Source organism: Berghia stephanieae, chromosome 12 (genome assembly GCF_034508935.2).
Source record: "Berghia stephanieae isolate SIO BIC M18660-M18661 chromosome 12, UCSD_Bste_1.3, whole genome shotgun sequence".
NCBI lineage: Eukaryota > Metazoa > Mollusca > Gastropoda > Nudibranchia > Aeolidiidae > Berghia > Berghia stephanieae.
Window position 1 is genome coordinate 7,867,185 of NC_088371.1, and position 20,933 is coordinate 7,888,117.

The following is a 20,933-nucleotide window of genomic DNA, read 5'->3' on the forward strand; positions in this document are numbered from 1 at the left end:
AGTAGTAGTAGTAGTAGTAGTAGTAGTAGTAGTAGTAGTAGTAGTAGTAGTAGTAGTAGTAGTAGTAGTAGTAGTAGTAGTAGTAGTAGTAGTAGTAGTAGTAGTAGTAGTAGTAGTAGTTAGTAGTAGTAGTAGTAGTAGTGAGTGTAGTAGTAGTAGTAGTAGTAGTAGTAGTAGTAGTAGTAGTAGTAGTAGTAGTAGTAGTAGTAGTAGTAGTAGTAGTAGTAGTAGTTAGTAGTAGTAGTAGTAGTAGTAGTAGTAGTAGTAGTATAGTAGTAGTAGTAGTAGTAGTAGTAGTAGTAGTAGTAGTAGTAGTAGTAGTAGTAGTAGTAGTAGTAGTAGTAGTAGTAGTAGTAGTAGTGTAGTAGTAGTAGTAGTAGTAGTAGTAGTAGTAGTAGTAGTAGTAGTAGTAGTAGTAGTAGTAATAGTAGTAGTAGTAGTAGTAGTAGTAGTAGTAGTAGTAGTAGTAGTAGTAGTAGTAGTAGTAGTAGTAGTAGTAGTAGTAGTAGTAGTACTCATAGTCGTCATCTACTACTAGTACAACTACGAAAAGTACTACTGTTGTTGCTACTGCCACTAATGATTATACTAATACCTATATCCCTTATATTTTGTATTTATTTCCAATTCCATTGTATTTATTTTCCTACAATAGTCTACACGTTATTATAGTTCACTTTCTATACTGCATTACACAGTTCCTCCCGCCTCCCCTCTTTTGACTTAAATGCGCACCTTTTATAAATATCTATTGTTCTATTTTAAGTCGTACTTCCTTACAAAGTAGCATACTATTTCCTGCCCATCAATGTTTTTATTTATTCATCTTAACAACACCACTACCACACGATCTGATTTGTCTGTAGTGTTTCATTCATCCTGTTTTGTCGATCCATTTTATTTGTTTTCGTATATTAAATTGAAGCTTACATTCAATTTCACATTGTTATTTATTGATATACTCTAGCTAACTACTGGAGAGTCGGAAACGACACCGATTTGTTCCACCACAAATCAAGACATTTGATAAGGCGGGGGGGGGGGGGGATGTCATGTTATAAAAAGAGGAAATCCCTTGCCGGACTCAAAATTGCGGATTTCTGCGGATCCGAGGAAAATCATCAGCGCTTATCACATCCTTATGATATCGCTTTGAGGCAATCTGTCACTTTGTTTACATATTTTGAACAAAATTTCACATTCAGATTCAAATTCACAAATTTTCTCAATTGTTGATTGATCCTGGATATTACTCAATGCGTTATGTAGACACCTTCAAATCAAAAGTAAGGGATTGCTACAGTACATCTCGATTGCCTCACATTGTAAACAAACTGGTTGATCGTTTCTAGTTTCTTCACTGATTAGGTATCTAACTACAAGGAACAATGGTAAGTAGCCTTATTAATTCCCATGCAAAGTAGTTATCTGCCATTGTTTTGCTCAAGCGAGCTTGCTGTTTACCTTTCATTTCGATTCTTTGATATTTCCACTTCGACGAATTACGACACGAAGAGTTTGTTTCAGTCAACTTTTATAGAGGTTATTTACAGGTTTGTAACAGGCGTCATGTCCCGTGCTACATGTTATATGTCAGGCATCCCTTGTAAAGCATTTTGAGCATGTTTAGTGGATATAGCGCTATATAAAAAGCTCAATTTTTTAATTTAATTACTTTTTTTTTTAATTTTTATTTCCCACTGACCTGTCATCGCTTCCTCCTGGTATATGTCCTGTAGCTCCACCAGTCTGTTGTTTTCCATCATCAAACATTTCAACTCCGTCAACTGTAAGGTCAAGGTTGGGGTCAGGGGTTCTTTTTCTCGTATGCTCTCTATCTGGGCCAGCGCTCTCTTCTGGAATCTGACCGACTCCCTCACCTGACAGAAAAAAAGTATAACATCTACGCATTGAGTACAAAGGTCAATCAGTCCCAACTCCGTCAACTGTACAGTAAGGTCAAAGGTTGGGGTCAAGGGTTATTTTATCTCATATACTCTCTATCTGGGCCAAAGGGATACAAAGCTGCCAGAAGCTGTGGACTGTAAAAACTGTTAAAACAAAAATGAATGGAACAGCTTCAAAAAAATAGCAAAATACCAAACATGGAACATTTCAGGCTCAATACCCTTCTTCAGCCAACAACCAAAAAAAAACAAAAAAAAAAACCCAATGAAAACATAAATACGTTACTAGTAATGTTTGCATTGCATTTTTTTTTTGTTGCTGTTGGCTGAAGAAGGGTTTTGAGCACAAAACGTTCAGTGTTTGGTATTTTGCTTTTCTTTTTTTTTTTTTTTTGAGGCTGTTTTACTCATTTTTGTTTAATACTTTTTACCATCTGGGCCAGTGTTCTGTTTTGGAATCTGACCGACTCTCTCACCTGGCAGAACATTATACAGTATTGAGAACAAAGGTGAACACGAGTATCAACATGTAGAACTGTCCGGTCTCTATAGCGTGAAACGGTCAATAGCAATTGCTTGCTATCCTTTGGATACGATGCTAGTCTACTGCAAAGTACTTTCCACCAAATCTAGAAAACTCTCGACTGCACCCGGATCGATCTCAGTCCCTTTGCGTGTGAAGCGAGCGCTCTACCAACTGAGCTATCAGGATCCCCGTGATCCCTATTCAGTGAATCTAAAATGGTCAATCTGACATACCAGTAAACTGTCCCAACACAGGAAAACCCCCCGCAAAATATTTGTAAATTATTTTTTAAAAAATCTGAATATGAAGAAAATTATCCGTATAACACCAAAATACAAGATTTTACTCGTATATCTTTTATAGAACTAGCAAACCCGCTACAATACATATGTATATATATATATGCCCTTTCGCCATGACATCATAAGATATCACCGCCTAGGCATTCCATGAAGAAATATAGGTAATTCATCAAACAAGATGTCTGATGTCAACAGAAATCGCCCATGCTGTCCAAGTGAGCATACTGGAGGTTAATAATCTTGTTCAAGGAAAATAAATGAAAGTGCCTGAAGCAGGGCTCAAACCCGAGACCTTCCGGGTCACAGCGCAATGCCTTAACCACTCAGCCACTTCACCCCGCAATATATATATATATATATATATATATATATATATATATATATATATATATATATATATATATATATATAATATATATATATATATATATATATATATATGTATATACACACAAATTATATCTCCGGCTATGTTCAGAACTTCATACCTTGTGAGTGTAAAACAAGTAAGACGCCATGGACACCAAATGGGACGATTCCCCTTGTTCTCCTTTCTCCACTTTCAACAAAAGTTCCTCCAGATTCTTCACTTGCAAACCTCTCCCATCTGTCGAATGGGATGGCAATGACCTTGACCCTCCATCTGCCCCACGCGTCTTCGGTCCGTCCAGTTCTACTTGCCCGAGAAGTGAAAGGAAGGCACAGTTGACATGGTCGGTGGCAACAGATTTCTTCATCTGAGTTGCCAATTCTTTGGCATAACATAGACATTCAAAGGCAAGCATGGGCTGAAAATATCCACACACAAAAATAAATAAATAAATATATATATATATATATATATATATATATATATATATATATATATATATATATATATATATATATATATATATATATATATATATATATATATATATATATATATATATATATATATATATATATAAAACCCAAATTAAAAAAAAAAAACTTGAGTTTTTATTTAACGCAATTTCCACTAAACATGCTCAAAGGGCTTTACAAAGGGTTCTTGACCAACAGCAATACGTACCATGTAGAACGAGACATGACGCTTGCTAGGAGATAATACAATTTTTTCCGACAGAGGCAACGCTGTTAATGGCCAGGTACTCATTTTACACCTGAGTACGGTTAGAGAATGTGAGCAAAGAGCCTTTTCCAAGGACTCAACTATGCACTGAACGAGACTCGAACCCAGGACTTTCCAATACGAAAGCGAGTGTCATACCACAAGACCACATAGCCCGCACAAAAAGGTGATAATATTACAATATTGTGATGTATTATTTTTCTATGCCACGTTTTTGTTTTGTTGTTTAGTTTTTCTAATAAAAGTAAATCTATGAGCTAAGGAAATTGCACTAAAATTTAGTTATTGTTTTTTGGCATGATCGAAAAGACCCCGTGTGGTGTCCGGGGTCCCTCAACTGAGAGGGTCAAGAATAGCCCAACGCCAAGCCAGCGTGTCGTAAAAGGCGACTAATGGTGTGTGATTCTCCCATCTTTGAGTCACCTGGTCCTCCAGGTTGGGGGTTGGCAAAGGGTTAACACCCCTTTCCGCTAAACTCAAACCGTTACAGAAACACAGACAGACAAACCAAATCCTTTTTTTAGCTTGGGCGACCGAAGAGTTTCTGGAATTACAGAATTTATGAAGGACAACAGACAAAGCCGAAAGGACTCTGCTGACCCGATGACGTCTTCGCCAAACAAGCAGCTTCGAATTGCGTCGTGGAACGTTCGCACCATGTATGAAGCAGGAAAAAGCTCTCAAGTTGTGACTGAGATGAGAAGATACAGGCTGCATATACTTGGAGTAAGCGAAACCCACTGGATACAATCCGGACAGAAACACCTCAAGTCTGGGGAGAAGATTTTATATTCAGGGAGAGGGGACGGGATTCATACACAGGGAGTAGGAATAATTCTAAGCAAGTTTGCCCAGAAGTCACTGAGAGGATGGGAACAATGCGGAGAAAGGATCATCATGGCGTCCTTTACAACACGGAGTAAGAAGATCAGCATGAACATTGTACAGATCTATGCCCCAACAAATGATGCAACAGATGAGGACAAAGATACATTTTATGGTCTGCTACAACAAGTCATTGACAAGTTGCCAAGGAAAGACATCAACATATTGATGGGAGATGCTAATGCAAAAGTGGGACAGGATAACGTAGGCTATGAAGGTATCATGGGACGTCATGGCATGGGAGAAATGAATGATAATGGTGAGAGATTTGCAAATTTCTGTGCATTTAACAGTTTGGTGATTGGAGGATCAGTGTTCCCCCATAAGAGGATCCACAAAGCAACTTGGGTCTCACCAGATGGTGTGACAGAGAATCAGATTGATCATTTTTGTATCTCTCGTAGATTCAGACGTTCATTGGAAGATGTGACAGTACGGAGAGGGGCAGATGTTGGATCAGACCACCACCTGCTATTGGCAAAGCTTAAGCTCCGACTCAGAAAACACGGGCCAGATCACATACAAGAAGAAAATTCGAGGTGAATGCACTTGATGGGGAAAAGAATGAGGAATTCAAACTACAATTGAGTAATAGATTCCAACCTCTTACTGAGCTCGAGGAGGACATAGATGTAGAGTCACATTGGGCAAAGATCAAGGAAGTCTACATAACAACTTGCCACGAGGTATTGGGGGTAAAGAAATCGGAACATAAAGAATGGATAAGTCCAACCACCTTGGACCTTATTGAAAAGAGGAGAACAAGGAAGGAACAAGTGAATGCAAGCTGAACAAGGGCTTCAAGACTGGATGCACAAGAGCAGTATCGAGCCATAGCTAAGGAAGTCAAAAGATCTGTGAAGAAAGACAAGGAAGCATTCATGAACAGACTTGCAGAGAAAGCAGAAGCAGCAGCGACTGGAGGACACATGAGGATCCTTTATCAAACTACCAAGACACTTGCTGGAAAATATGGGAAACCAGAGGTACCAGTCAAAGACAAAGATGGGAAAACTATTTTTGGAAAAGAGGCTCAATCTGAACGATGGAGGGAACATTTCAACTGCCTTCTGAACAGACCACCACCAGACAACCAGCCAGAAATTTTGCCTGCAAGGAATGAGCTACCAATTAGCTGTGATCCACCATCGATAGCAGAGATTGTGGGTGCCATTAACAAGATGAAAAGGGGGAAAGCTGCTGGACCAGACCAGATTCCACCGGAGGCTCTAAAAGTTGATGCGGAAAGAAATGCTGAGGCCCTGCACCCACTATTTGAGAGAATCTGGAATGACGGGATATTCCCAAAGGATTGGAAGGAAGGACATCTTATCAAGCTTCCAAAGAAAGGGGACCTCAGTAATTGTAATAATTATCGAGGCATCACTCTTCTTTCTATCCCAGGAAAGGTTTTCAACCGTATTATTTTAGAGAGAATTAAGAATGCAACAGATGCTAAACTGCGGGACGAACAGGCAGGTTTTCGGAAAAACCGTTCAACCACCGACCAGATTGCCTCTCTGCGAGTCATAGTGGAACAGTCTATAGAATGGAACTCTCCTCTTATTGTCAACTTTCTGGATTACGAGAAGGCTTTCGACAGTATTGACAGAGCAACATTGTGGAAAATTCTGGCACACTATGGACTCCCTGAAAAGATAGTAAACCTCGTTAAGGAAATGTATGAAGGATCAAGTTGCAGGGTTGTACATCAAGATCAGCTTACTGACAGCTTTGAAATTAAGACTGGTGTCAAGCAGGGATGCTTGCTCTCTCCATTCCTGTTCATCCTTGCCATTGATTGGCTAATGAAGGAAACCTCCAAAGGGAGAAGAAATGGGATACAGTGGACCCCCTGGACACAGTTGGATGATCTGGATTTTGCAGATGATCTGGCTCTTTTGTCCCACACCCAGGACCAGATGCAAGCAAAAATCACAATTATAAACAGCCTCTCGGAATCAATTGGTCTAAGAATACATCCTGCAAAGTCAAAGGTCTTGAGGATAGGTACGCGTCAAAGGGAGCAGATCAAAGTAAAAGATCAGGAACTCGAAGATATAGACACTTTCTGCTATCTCGGAAGTATAATTGACAAGGATGGAGGCACGGAAGCAGAGGTGAAAGCACGAATAGGAAAGGCACAGGCTGCATTCACATCTTTGAACAGAGTTTGGAGAACTAAAGATATCTCCCTTCAACTAAAGCTAAGACTTTTCAACTCAAACGTGAAGTCTGTCCTACTGTATGGATGTGAAACTTGGAACGCATCACAGGCATGTATAAGGAGGGTACAGATTTTTGTAAACAGGTGCATGCGTAAGCTACTCAGAATAAAATGGATGGATAGAATAAAGAATGAAGAAGTATGGAAAAGAACACAGAAGAAACCAGTGGGAGAGGATATAGGAAGAAGACGATGGAGGTGGATTGGACACACGCTTAGAAAGAATGACTCAACTATAACAAAGAAAGTATTGGACTGGAACCCTCAGGGCAGAAGATCAAGGGGAAGGCCACGAGGAACATGGAGAAGAATTAAAGAAGCTGATATACAGAGAAGTGGTAAGACCTGGAATGAGATAAAAAAGTTGGCTCAGGATAGAGAAGGATGGAAACTGTTTGTCTGTGGCCTATACCCTGACCCAGGTGGAAAAAGGCAATGATGATGATCATGATCGAAAAGATTAAATATGTGACCAGAGACGCCAACTTTAAATTTGGCTCACAGGAGTTTCAGACACCACTCGTAGGAATTTCAATGCCGAAAGAGGAATTTCAGCACGAAAGAAAAGGGAATTGGAATGGTATTGTGTTTACATATTGTATAGTTCTAAATAGATAACTGATTAGAATTATATTATGATACATAAACACATTGCCAAATACAATCCCAAAGTTTCCGTATTTCAAATGAAGTAAAGCGCCAAAACCTAAGGGTAGAGATTGTAGTACTGGTGGTAGTGAGGATGAAGATGTGATAGTGGTTGTTAGTGGTAGTGATGATGATATGGTGGTGGTGGTGGTGGTTGAATAGTAGTGGTAGTGATGATGATGTGGTGGTGATATAGTGGTTGTAGTAGTTGTGGTTGTGATGATAATGATGTGATAATGTGGTGGTGGTTGTAGTAGTGGTGGTAGTGATGATGTGGTGGTGGTTGTAGTAGTAGTAGTGGCAATGATGATGTGGTAGTGGTTGTAGTGGTAGTGATGATGTGGTGATGGTGGTTGTAGTAGTACTAGTCGTGATGATGATGTGGTGCTGGTGGTTGTATTAGTAGTGGTAGTGATGATGATGTTGTAGTAGTTGTTGTTGTAGTAGTAGTAGCAGTAGTAGTAGTAGTAGTAGTAGTAGTAGTAGTAGTAGTAGTAGTAGTAGTAGTAGTAGTAGTAGTAGAGATGACGATGTGGTTGTGGTGGTTGTAGTAGTAGTGGTGGTGATGATGTGGTGGTGGTGGTGTTGTAGTAGCAGTGGTAGTGTAGTGATGATGATGTGGTGGTGGTGGTTGGGGAGTGATGAAGATGAGGTGGTGGTGGTGCTTGCAGTGGTAGTGGTAGTGATGATGTGGTGGTGGTGGTGGTTGTAGTAGTAGCAGTAATGATGATGTGGTTGTGGTGGTTGTAGTAGTAGTGGTAGTAATGATGTGATGGAGGTTGTTGTAGTCGTAGTGGTAATGATGATGTGTTGGTGGTGGTTGTAGTAGTAGTGGTAACGACGATGAAGTAGTGGTGGTGGTGGTTGTAGTAGTGGTGGTAGTGATGATGATGCTGTGATGGTTGTGGTAGTAGTGGTAGTGATGATGATGTGGCGGTGGTGGTGTAGTAGTGGTGGTGGTTGTAGTAGTAGTGGCAGTGATGATGTGTTGGTTGTAGTAGTAGTGGTAGTACTGATGATGTGGTGGTGGTTGCAGTAGTAGTGGTAGTGATGATGGTTGTAATACTAGTGGCAATGATAATGATGTGGTAGTTGGAAAGAGGGGGGTGGAAGGGGGTATCAAATTGAAACAACTTGGAACAAATTGACCTCACCGGAATTTGACCGGAGCCCGGAATTTTTTTGCTCCAGACCAGAGTTTTTTCCGGTGAAACCGGAGTTTTGGCATCACTGTGTGACCCATCGTCTCAAAACGGTATTATGTCGGAATGAACCATGTGCTTAAAATCCGGATTTCATGTTAAATTGGTCAAAAATATAAACTGTTGGCGTTATCATCCTAAAATATGATATTAATTCTCCTCAATAAATAGTATAAACTCAACACAAGTCTGATATGTCTGGCTATAAATTCAATTTTCGACATCTTAACCAACCCGACATAATACCGTTTTGAGGTGAAGGGTCACATATTATAGACTAGACTTCAGACAACAACAATGACGATGATAAAAAAAATAAAAAAATAACGTCCTTCGCATGACATCCATCGATGTCGTTGCCTATGCATTCCATAAAAGAATATAGACAATTATGAAACAGACGTCTGATGTCAACAGGAATCATCCAAATTGTCCAAAATCTGCAAATTGGGGGTAATAATCTTGCCCAAGGAAAAAAGCAAAAAGTGTCTGAAGCATGGATCAAACCCAGGATCTTCCGGATCATAGTGCAATGCCTTCACTACTTGGCCACCTCGACTCCATGATGAAGACGATTATATCATAATAAGAATATAATACTAAATACTGACATATTAAAATATTTCAATACGAGGAGGAAAAAAATATCACCTTATCAAGTGTTAGGGCTAGAGACACAAGATGTTGCAGAAAGGACAGATTTCTGTCCATGCGAAAAGCCAATGATTCTGATGTTGCTGCTGCTGCTGCTGCTGTAGTCTCAGCAGTCCCATCATCCATCTCCTTAACAACAGTCGATGAAGTCTTTGATACCCCTCCAGACGTCAGTCCATTGCCACCTCCAACCTCCTCGTACCAGTCCTTCCACAAACAGAAAGATTTCCAAGCAGCCGAAAGTAATTCTTTCGAATCCAACTCGGATATTCCAACTGCAGATTTATCATCATCACCGTCGTCGAGGTTGGCATCGTCAACTCCATCATCACTGTTACTATTTCCACTTTTTACACTTCCAGCCATATTTGAGTCTTCCCAAATGGGAAATATTAAGGATGAGGAAGACTCTATGTTCTTATCAGCCATGGTTGTCAATTTCTGCCTTGTAACGCCCTTCCTCTGTTTAGCAATCTTGGATCGATGAACAGAGTGAGTCACGGGTGTATCAAACACAGAAGAACTCAATTCAGAAGCTTCTAGAGTGTTGATGGCGAGCAAGCTATTATTATTATTATTGCTGTTGTTATCCTCACTGTTATTGTTTTTGTTGTCGTTGTCATTCCTCCCTGTAGAAGCATTGGATGGCTTATTGTCACATGATGTTTGATTCTGGAAGAGAAGAGATGGTTTGTCAATACGAGGATGGGTCATCAACTTAAATGTAAAATATTATTTGGTGTAAATAATTGAAAAAAAAAAAAAAAATGAAAGAAAACAGAAAAAGAAATAAGATATCTAATAATTTGCCTAATAATAATAATAATAATAATAATAATAATAATAATAATAATAATAATAATAATAACAATAATAATGATAATAACAATGGTAATAATAATAATGATAATAACAATATTAATAATAATAATAATAATAATAATAATAATAATAATAATAATAATAATAATAATAATAATAATAATAATAATAATAACACCAACAATTCTGAAATATAATAATAATAAAAATGATGATGATGCTAATCAATTGGAGTCTGGGTTTTTTTTTCGTCTATTTTACATTATCTAACTTGACAGAAACAAATAAAAACTTAGTTTTTCAAAATAAATTATTATCGGAGTATTTTTTTTGGCAAATGTCACCAAAGTGTCATTTTGTCACAGTCATACATAAATATTAATCCCTAACCAGTTTGAGACAGGCCAGCGTGTGATGAATTTCAGCCGTCAACAAGACAGCCTGTGCCTTGAAATCCTGAAAGTTCAAATCTGATTCTGTCACACAATCTTGTAAAAGTTCCAAGGGGTAATCGCTGAAGATAGAAAATATACATTTCATGAATAACAGGATAATAAAATGGACAACAATAATAATGATGATGATAATAATAATAATAATAATAATAATAATAACAATAATAATAATAATAATAATGAATAAATAAAATAAGAAGAAGAAGAAAGAAGAAGAAGAAAGAAGAAGAAGAAGAAGAAGAAGAAGAGAAGAAGAAGAAGAAGAAGAAGAAGAAGAAGAAGAAGAAGAAAAAAAAGAAGAAAGAAGAAGAGAAAAATACATGGCATTTCATCTTATTAAAACATTCCCTAAGTGCTTAAGGGGAGGGGCGACACCTGAAACTATTTTCTTGGATTTTACTCTTCTCTGGGTGCTATTTTTAAAAGTTACATTCTCAATAAGTTTCCATGGAATTTTCTTGAAATTTGGCATGATTGTATTTTTGTATATTATAAAAAAAAAATACAGAGTATTTATTAAATATTTTTAATAGATTTTTATTTATAAATTTAAAAAAAAAAAAATTTTTCGGTATGATAAAAATCATGTTTTTTGACATAAAATTGTCAATTTTTCAAAAAATAATAAAGATATTTAAAATTCCTTCTGTATGATTTTAGATAATCACTATAGCTCTAGACATGCAAAGTTTTAAACAAATTGATTGATAAATGACAAAATAAGATAAAAAAGATTGTTAAAAAATGTCATTTTGAGAAAAACGAGATCAAAGATAACAATGAATGAAAATAATAAGACAAAACGGTACAACCAGCTCAAAACATACCAGCACCGTATGAGGGTCCCCCGTGTTCTTTTTCTGCCTCCCTCTGGGCTTTTTCACGGGTCTGAGCTTTCATTTTGCTTCTTTTTTTTTCTCTTTATGTTGAGCAACCCTTATGCTTTGGTCAAGTCTTTTTGACTCTGCTTTCTGACTCAACATCTGGGAGTGTTCTCCCAGTCCACCGATGCTCAAAGACACTTTCAGGGATGTTATTTCTGTTGGACCAAAATTATACTCTGCACCAAACTCAACTTTTTTCAGGGAATGGAAGTATGTTTTATGGCATCTTGACCAAACAGAATTATGAAACCTTTCGTTTGGATTTTGTGCTGTCTTCATCTCACAACAAATCATATACAGGCTTCAAGTGCTCATGAAGCAAATCAAAATTCAAAGGTGTATGTAGACGCTGCTTGTGTCAACAGGATACACATGGGCAGCAATATATTTTTTATAAAAGCATATGGAGTCCGGTTCAGGAGGACAGTACCTATGTTGAGGGAAGTCATTAGTGGAATAACCGTGGTAAAGACCGGCAAGAATAGCCCATCTCATTTCTTTCCGCTGCGGCATTGCTTGGAATCGCTTTATCATAATACTACTATCACACACCCAATTCCAATCAAAGATTTGTGGCCACGGATCAACCATGAGCCATCATAACTTTCTTGCTTTCTTGGCTTATGTAGCAAATAATTGTTGCCAACGTTTGGATTTTTTGGTCACTTTAGGTATATTTATAATAATCCAGTAAAAATTGGAAATATTTAGAGATAATTAACGTGAATACGTGGCAAAATTTGATAAAACAACTGATCAATCGGAATGTAAACAAATCGTAGTAAAATATAATAGTAATAGAGGCGAACTTTCACACTGACTCAACATCCAATCCCTGGGGCGCGAAGTCGGAGGTCGAGAACAAGGTCAGCCAATCAGATCGCACCATTCGTGATCACGTTGTATTTACCTGACAACTTGACCTCTTATCAGCTGTTTGACACACAATCTTTGTTCGCGACTAACAGTTTCTAAACCCCTCCCCTGCCCATATTGTGATATTTATGAGACTGAAACCTTGTCAACTAGACGGGCAAAGAGTAGACTAAACTATCGATATCAAAATCTACAACATCGATATGTATTATAATGCTTTTCAGCCCTATTATTTTCAGTTGAATTCTCACAAAAAATTGAAAAGTTTGGTATTTTCATGTCGACTTCCATGTTTATGAAAGACGATTTACAAACTTTATATAATCCAAATCACCTTCTCAGTGCTGAAAATATGTGAAAAAATGATTGTTCTTTTATAATAAATAAAAAACTGAAATTTTATATTTTGAGCCAAAAATCGATAATTCAGGTGTCGCCCCTCCGCTTAAAAAAACAACCTTAAGTTAAATCAATGAGAGGCACAGAGGAGCAACATTAAATGAAGAACAGAGACAATTTGGATCATTGAAGACGTAAAAAATGGAATAGTTCAATTAATACTATACTGAAATAATAAATACATAAATAAATAAACAAAAAATATTTTTTCAAAAATAAAAAAAAATCTTTAAGCTGCAAATGTTATCAAGATGATAATTGAGAGAGCATTATTATTTGTAGTTATTTTATAAATTTAATTCTCATTTATTGACATTTTTTTTTTTTTGGTCAACAGGAAGAAGATGGAGAAGGAAGGAGGAGGAGAGGAGGAGTGTTGGAGAATGATTGGGAAGAGGAGGAGAAGGAGGAGAAGGAAAAAATAATTGAAATGAAAACCTTATGACTGAATCATTATTCTTGGATGACAGAGAAGTTGTATCCGTGTCAGGACAGTACCAAGAGAACTCAGCCAACATCAGTTTGACAAGAACCATGTCCGAAGAGCTCAAGGTCGAGTCCACTAAATGTCTCAGAACAGTCTTTTGGTGCTTGATAAACGTTTGGCTGCATGAAAAGGGGGGAAAAAAACCTGATTTTTAAAAAGTGAATAAAAACACTTCATGGCTGCTTATGGACATTATTTTTTTAAAGCTGGAAAACAGGCTGAAAATCTGGAAAAAGGAGGAAATTGACACAGCATTAAAAGATGGCATATCTACCTCTATTCAAAATGGAATATATTTCACATAAGGAGTCTCTTTGGTGAACAGACCACTTAAACTTAAAGTCAGTAAAAATATCAGAAAACAGTCTTTCTGCTATGTCATGGAAGGACTAACATGTTTTTAAAAATTTTTAATTTTACTTTTTTTTAGCGGGAATCTCACAACCAATATCCAAAAGATAAGAAGTCAGTTTATCGGGATATTCAGGGATCTCAATAGCTCAGTTGGTAGAGCACTCGCTTCAAAATCAAAGGGACCGAGATAAATCCAGGATGTAGTCGAGATTATTTTCTGACCCCCCCCCCCTGTCCACCCAGCAGTGATTGGGTAGCTGGGTCTGTTAGATCTGGTGGAAAGGACTTTGTGATAGACTAGCATCCTATCCAAAGGGTAGCAAGCAATTGATATTGTCTGATTCACGCCATAGACACCAGAATAAACTCTGCCTTCATGGCTCTGAAGACTATTAAAAACTTATCAGAATATCAGAGGAGGGGGGAAGTAGCATAGGAAATCAAAATAGAAGAAAACTTAATTAGCGCATATCTGGCAGATAAAAAAGTTATAGAGTAAAGACAGGAGCACAAGTCAATATTGAAATATTGAAACTCATAATGGAAATGAATAATAATGAAAACAATAAGTTACGATATCTGTGGTTCAATGGTTAAGTGTCTCGTCTTGTAACAAAAGCAAGCAAAATTAGGTGAGGTCAGATTTTTGTATAGCACCTTATTCTGATTTCAACAAGTTCTAGGCGAAGTATATCATCATATTAGACAATGCCAGAGATTTTATAAAAGAAGAAAAAGAGAACACACACTCACAAACACACAAACCCGTCCCCAACCACCACCCCCAATAAGAAATATATGTTTATATTTTAGAAAAATATATATAAATGTATACTTGAGGAGGAAAAAAAAGTCAAAATTAAAGAAATTGTTTTGTTTTTAAGGGTTTTACGGCGCTTGAGACACATTTAGGTCATATCAGCGCCAGTAAAAAGGAAGAAAATGGATGATATAACAGTTCTAGAATTACAATTAAAGCACCCTGGAAAAAATAACACAATGGGGGAAAGTACAAATAGGGAATAGATTTAGATTCCAAGAGCATACTATCATTGTGCATAGTTTGAGATCACCTAAAAGTCTCATCCAGACACGAGCACAGGATCCTACTAAGAGGAATACACTCAAGTGCTTACATTATAAATTCAAAACAACAAATATAATAATACATAACAGAAATGATTTACAAGGAAAAAAATATCATCTCCCAAAATAATAACTATACATTTGACTGTTTCTGTTCCCTCCCAGTCAGGGTCTCTGGCCAGAGCCAGGACAAAACCAAGTAATCTCATTCCAAGACAAAGACAGAAAGCAAGTTGGAAAACAGATATAGGGGGATAGAAGACACAACACGTACCTCCCTGCCCACTATGGGAGGTCAGAAACCCCACACAGAAAGCAAGTTGGAAAACAGATATAGGGGGATAGAAGACACAACACGTACCTCCCTGCCCACTATGGGAGGTCAGGAACCGCACCCAGAAATGTATACTTGAGGAAGAAGGAAAAAAAAGGCAAAATAAAACCAAAGAATACCTGGTAGAGGAAGTGACAGCCATTAGTCTGACGAGGCTGAGCATGATGAACACGCCACTCTCTTCTGTACATCTTGAAAACAAGACTGGAATTTTCCTGACACAAAAATTATGAAATATAAAAATTAAAGTGTTCAGGAGGAAAAATTACTTTAAAAATATATAAAGAAAGATAAACAAAGACAACCCCCCCCCCCCAAAAAAAAACCCCACAAAACAAAACAAAACAAAAGCAAGTAAAAATTCTCCAAGTTGAACACAGTTTCAAAAGTGGTTAAGTTCAATCCAATTTTTATTATTCTTTCTAAGAATGAAAAAAAGTATTAAAACATTAAGATCTTAACAAGCCACTACCACATTATCTCATTTGTCTGTAGTGTTTCATTCATCCTATTTTGTTGATTAAGGGGAAACCCAAAACATCAATTTTACCTGTTGTCGTATATATTTAATTGAAGCTTACATTCAATTTCACATTGTTATTTACTTCACTGTAACATATCATATTTTGGACCTTACAGCGTATTAAATTATGAGAAATCATACTGGATTGGCAAGCCTGCTATCAATAATTTTTATACGGACATTGCGGTTATTTAATTTTGTACAGCTATGTGGTCTTGTGGTATGACACTCGCTTTCGGATCGGAAGGTCCTGGGTTCGAGCCTCGCTCTACGCATAGTTGAGTCCTTGGAAAAGTCTCTTTACTCACATTCTCTCACCGTACTCGGGTGTACAATGAGTACATGGCAGTTTACAGCGTTGTCCATGTTGGAAAAAAATTGTAATATCGCCTAACAGGTGTCATGTCTCGTTCTACATGTTACTTGTTGCTATTTGGTCAGGGACCCACGTAAAGTGCTTTGAGCACGTTTAGTGGATATTGCGCTAAATAAAAGCTCGTTTTAAAAAAACATTTTTAAAAAATTTAAAAATTCCAAACTCACAGGCTGCTCTCCGTCCTGGCTATCTTGACAATGACTTTCAACAGCCCTGGAGTAACGAGATGACTCCCTAGAGCAGATGCCTGGACCACAATCTGACAGGCTGCCTCCACATTGCCCTGCACACGATAGGCTTCACACAATGACTCTTGGTGAGACACAACCGACAGCTGAAATTTAAAACAATATTAATAATGATGATGATGATAATGATAATAATATTAATATTAATAATGACGATGATGATAATAATAACAATAATAATAATAATAAAAACAATAATACTATAGAAAGAATTCCCTCACCAAACTCAGGTGTAAAATGAGTACATCAACCTTTAAAAGCATTGTAAAAAAATTGGTAATATCGCTTTTCAGGTGTCACATCTTATCTTACATTACAGCGTTCCTAAATATTGTTCTACATAAATGCTAAAGATTTTATTACAAAATTATTTTTTTTACTGAGTCTTTTTTTTTGGTACCCTTTCGAAATTCTATAGGGGTCCCGATAGCTCAGTTGGTAGAGCGCTCGCTTCACATGCAAAGGGACAGAGTTCAATTCCCAGGACTTAAGTGGAGATCTTTTTCTTACCTTGCAGTGATTGGGTAGCTGGGTCTGTTAGATCTGTTGGAAAGTACATAAGCAATAGACTAGCATCCCTATCCAAATGGTAGCAAGCAAGTAATTGCTATTGTCCTTTTCATGTTACAGAAACTGGGATAAACTCCAGCTCCTAATGGTTCTGACTGAAGGACTGCATTTTTTCTCTGTATTCTATGACTAAGTCTATGTCTATGAATGGTTCAAGATCCTCACCATTTCAGGAAGATTGGCTACAGGCCATAAGGGAGAAGCAACGGCTATGATGGTATCGTATTTCTCCAGACGACGAAGCAATCGACACAGACTTCCGAGAGAACACACTGAATTATAAAATATAGCAAGATATAATAATTAATCATAATGGCAAGTAACAATGTAATCGACATGTTGTGCGATGTCTTTAAATGTTCAAGGTAATCACTTATCTATATTGTGGTCTTGCAGAATGACTTCAGATTGGAAGGTCCCGGGTTTGAGCCTTGCTCAGTGCATAGTTGAGTCCTTGGAAAAGGCTCTTTACTCACATTCTCTCATTGTACTCAGGTGTAAAATGAGTACCTGGCTGTTAACAGCGTTGTCTTTGTTGGAAAAACAATGTAATATCGCCTAACAGGCGACATGAGTCTTTTGAAAGGACTCAACTATGCGCCGAGCTGGGCTCAAACACAGGACCTTCTGATCCAAAAGTGAGTGTCATACTACTATACTCTCTACTCTTTTGAGTACCTGGCCTTAAACAGCCTTGTCTCTGTTCGAAAAAAAATTGTAATATCGCCTAAAAGGCGTCATGTCCCGTCCTACATGTTAAATGATGTTGTTGTTGGTCAGGAACCCCTTGTAAAGCGCTTTGAGCATGTTTAGTGGATATTGCGCTATATAAAAAGCTCAAAAGGGCGAATTTTCTTTTAATGTAGTCTTATTTTTTCTCTCCATATCATGGCAGTATTGTCATTGTGGTGATAATGGTATGATGCAAGGTCTGTGTTTTATAAATGGCACAACACTTGGCATCTTACCACGAATTAGACTGATGCTTTGTTTTTGTTTTTAAGGGTTTTGCAGTGTCTACAACACATTTCGTGTATATACAGCGCCGGAAAAAAAATAATGAAAATTGGATAGTAAAAACATTCTAGATGTACAATTAAAAGATTTGATGAAAAGTAAGCAAAGGGAGCTGGTTCAAATGGGAACAGATGTAGATTCCAAGAGCAACTTTCAGTGTATTTATTTTGCGATTAATTAAATTTTAGCCCAGCACAAGATCACCACTAAGAGTGAATACACTCAAATGTTTACAAATCATATGTTAAAAGGGAATTTAAAAAAAATAAGCATACATAAATAGAAGATGATTTACAAGGGAAAAAATATCATCTCCCAAAACTATAATTTGACTGTTTTCCTCCCAGTTTAGGGTCAGGACAAAACTAAGCAATCTCATTCCAAGACAAAGACAGAGAGCAATTGGAAAACACACACAGGGTGATAGAAGACACAGCAAGTACCTCCCTGCCAACTATGGGAGGTCAGGAACCCCACCCAGTAGCCTGATGCATACCAACCTGCATTTTTAAGAGTTTTAAAGATGGTTCTGTACGCTGAGGACTCTGCTGAGAGGCCGGATCCTTTCTTTACTTTTTTCACCAACAAGCAGAGCAGATTTAGAGAGCTTTTGAGTCTGGCAGACACTCCAATCTGTACACAATTGTCTGGAGATGAATAGAAAATAGATTGATTTGTTTTTAAGGGTTTTACAGCTCTTGCTACATATTTGGGTCATTTCAGCACCAGTGAAAAGGAAGAAAATTGCTGTTGGTTTTTAAAGGTTTTACAGCTCTTGTTACGTATTTAGGTCATTTATGCGCCAGTGAAAAGGATGAAAATGGGTTTGTTTGTTTTTAAGGGTTTTACAGTTATTTCTGCACCAGTATAAAGGAAGAAAATGGGTTGGTGAAAAAAAGTCTAGACTTACAATTAAAAGCCTATGAGAAAAAAGTAAGACAAGGGGATGAGAAAAAAGTAAGACAAGGGTATGAGAAAAAAGTAAGACAAAGGTATGAGAAAAAAGTAAGACAAAGGACAAATAGACAATGAGGAATGGTTCAAATAGACAATGAGGAATGGTTCAAATAGACAAAGGAGAATGGTTCAAATAGACAAAGGGGAATGGTTCAAATAGACAAAGGGGAATGGTTCAAATAGACAAAGGAGAATGGTTCAAATAGACAAAGGGGAATGGTTCAAATAGACAAAGAGGAATGTTTCAAATAGACAAAGAGGAATGGTTCAAATAGACAAAGAGGAATGGTTCAAATAGACAAAGGGAATGGTTCAAATAGACAAAGGAATTGTTCAAATAAACAAAGAGGAATGGTTCAAATAGACGAAGGAGAATGATTCAAATAGACAAAGAGGAATGGTTCAAATAGACAAAGAGTAATGGTTCAAATACACAAAGGGAATGATTCAAATAGACAAAGGGGAATGATTCAAATAGACAAAGGGGAATGATTCAAATAGACAAAGGGAATGATTCAAAAAGACAAAGGGGGATGAGTCAAATAGACAAAGGGGGATGATTCAAATAGACAAAGGGGGATGAGTCAAATAGACAAAGGGGAATGGTTTAAATAGACAAAGGGAATGGTTCAAATAGACAAAGGGAATGGTTCAAATAGACAAAGGGGGATGAGTCAAATAGACAAAGGGGGATGATTCAAATAGACAAAGGGGGATGAGTCAAATAGACAAAGGGGAATGGTTTAAATAGGGGTCAGATGTGGATCAACATGTATAATGGAGGGTCCTGATAGATCAGTGCCCACAAGTTAAGGGACTATTTAAGATCCAACCAGCTGTGATTGGGTAGCTGGGTCGATTAGCTCCGATTAGCGTCCTATCCAAAGGATAGCAAGTGATTGCAACTCTCCATTAACCCTGCACAAACAGGGGCTTAATCTATATAGGGAATATTTGAGTATTGTGTGTGTGTGTGTGTTTTAAAAAAAAAATTAACACTAGCTTTACCTACATTGACAAAGGGAAACAAAACTAAAGCATTATAAGAGAGTCAAAATTGCAAATGAGACCAGGGGCAGAGTGGCTCAGCGGTATGGTATTTGCTTCGTACCAAAAGGTACCGAGTCCGACCACCCACCGCTGCGCTGTGTGCCCTTGAGCAAGTCACCTCGCCCTATCTCAATTTGCAGCACTGCACTGCAGCTGATGCCTAGGTTATTCCAGTCTTCCCTTGGAATAGACCCTCGAGACAAATTTCCCTTATGGGATGAATAAAAGGAACTTTATCTATTAAAAAAAATCTTTTTAAACTTAATTTGGTATTGTGACAAACTTGACACCACAGATAGGATCGACTTCCAAATCTATTTAAGTGGCATGTATGATGTTATGATAGAAACGTAGTCACCTAAATCATTTTGCAAAAGCAGTGACTGAAGCAGCATCATTCTCGACTTGCTGACGACTGCCATGTCGTAAGATCGACGAGCAGCCAATGAGGCCACCGAAGCTGACAACTCAGAAGACGGGGATCCGCTGTAGCAAAGCACATCTCGTATCAACACGTCCAAACTCAACGAGAACAGATCGTGGAGTTTGGAATCAATGGCGACGGAGGAAAACTTCTTGAAGGATTCGTTGATGACAGAGTTTGACAAGATGGAGACGATTTCCCCTGCACATTGAGGCAATCTGGTAGCAGCTGATGAGTGATCGGAAAAAATGGATTGCAGATGATTGATGGACGACTCGAGCTCTTTACTCAACTGGAAAATTGAGGAGAAAAAAAAAAAGGATAAATAATTACTAAATTATCATAATCATCATCATTTATCATTCCACAACATTACAACAAAGAAAAAAAAAAATCGATAGGAAAAAAAATCTCGACTCCACCCGGGATAAATCCCGGTCCCTTTGCATGTGAAGCGAGTGCTCTAACTGAGCTATCAGGACCCCCAATCAACTAGTTACAGGCGGATTAAAGTCATGTAGCACCTTTAAATCCCTCCTTACCGACCATTTTCATGATTTTTCCTAAATAGTCATACACGCACCAGAGACAAAAAAAAATTATTTT

General features: G+C 37.6%; 1 protein-coding gene across 1 annotated transcript in view; it reads right to left on the reverse strand.

Annotated features, from left to right (window-relative positions):
• LOC144958117 (uncharacterized) overlaps positions 1-20,933 on the reverse strand; it is a 68,636-nt gene that overhangs the window by 33,320 nt on the left and 14,383 nt on the right. Inside the window, exons 7-16 of the mRNA XM_078889787.1 lie at positions 20,262-20,619; positions 18,397-18,543; positions 17,045-17,151; positions 16,229-16,395; positions 15,282-15,377; positions 13,340-13,507; positions 10,678-10,801; positions 9,463-10,137; positions 3,224-3,523; positions 1,706-1,880 (exon numbers count right to left, since the gene is read on the reverse strand). Coding sequence (XP_078745913.1) covers positions 1,706-1,880; positions 3,224-3,523; positions 9,463-10,137; positions 10,678-10,801; positions 13,340-13,507; positions 15,282-15,377; positions 16,229-16,395; positions 17,045-17,151; positions 18,397-18,543; positions 20,262-20,619 — 2,317 coding nt within the window. The remainder of the gene's footprint in view (positions 1-1,705; positions 1,881-3,223; positions 3,524-9,462; positions 10,138-10,677; positions 10,802-13,339; positions 13,508-15,281; positions 15,378-16,228; positions 16,396-17,044; positions 17,152-18,396; positions 18,544-20,261; positions 20,620-20,933) is intronic.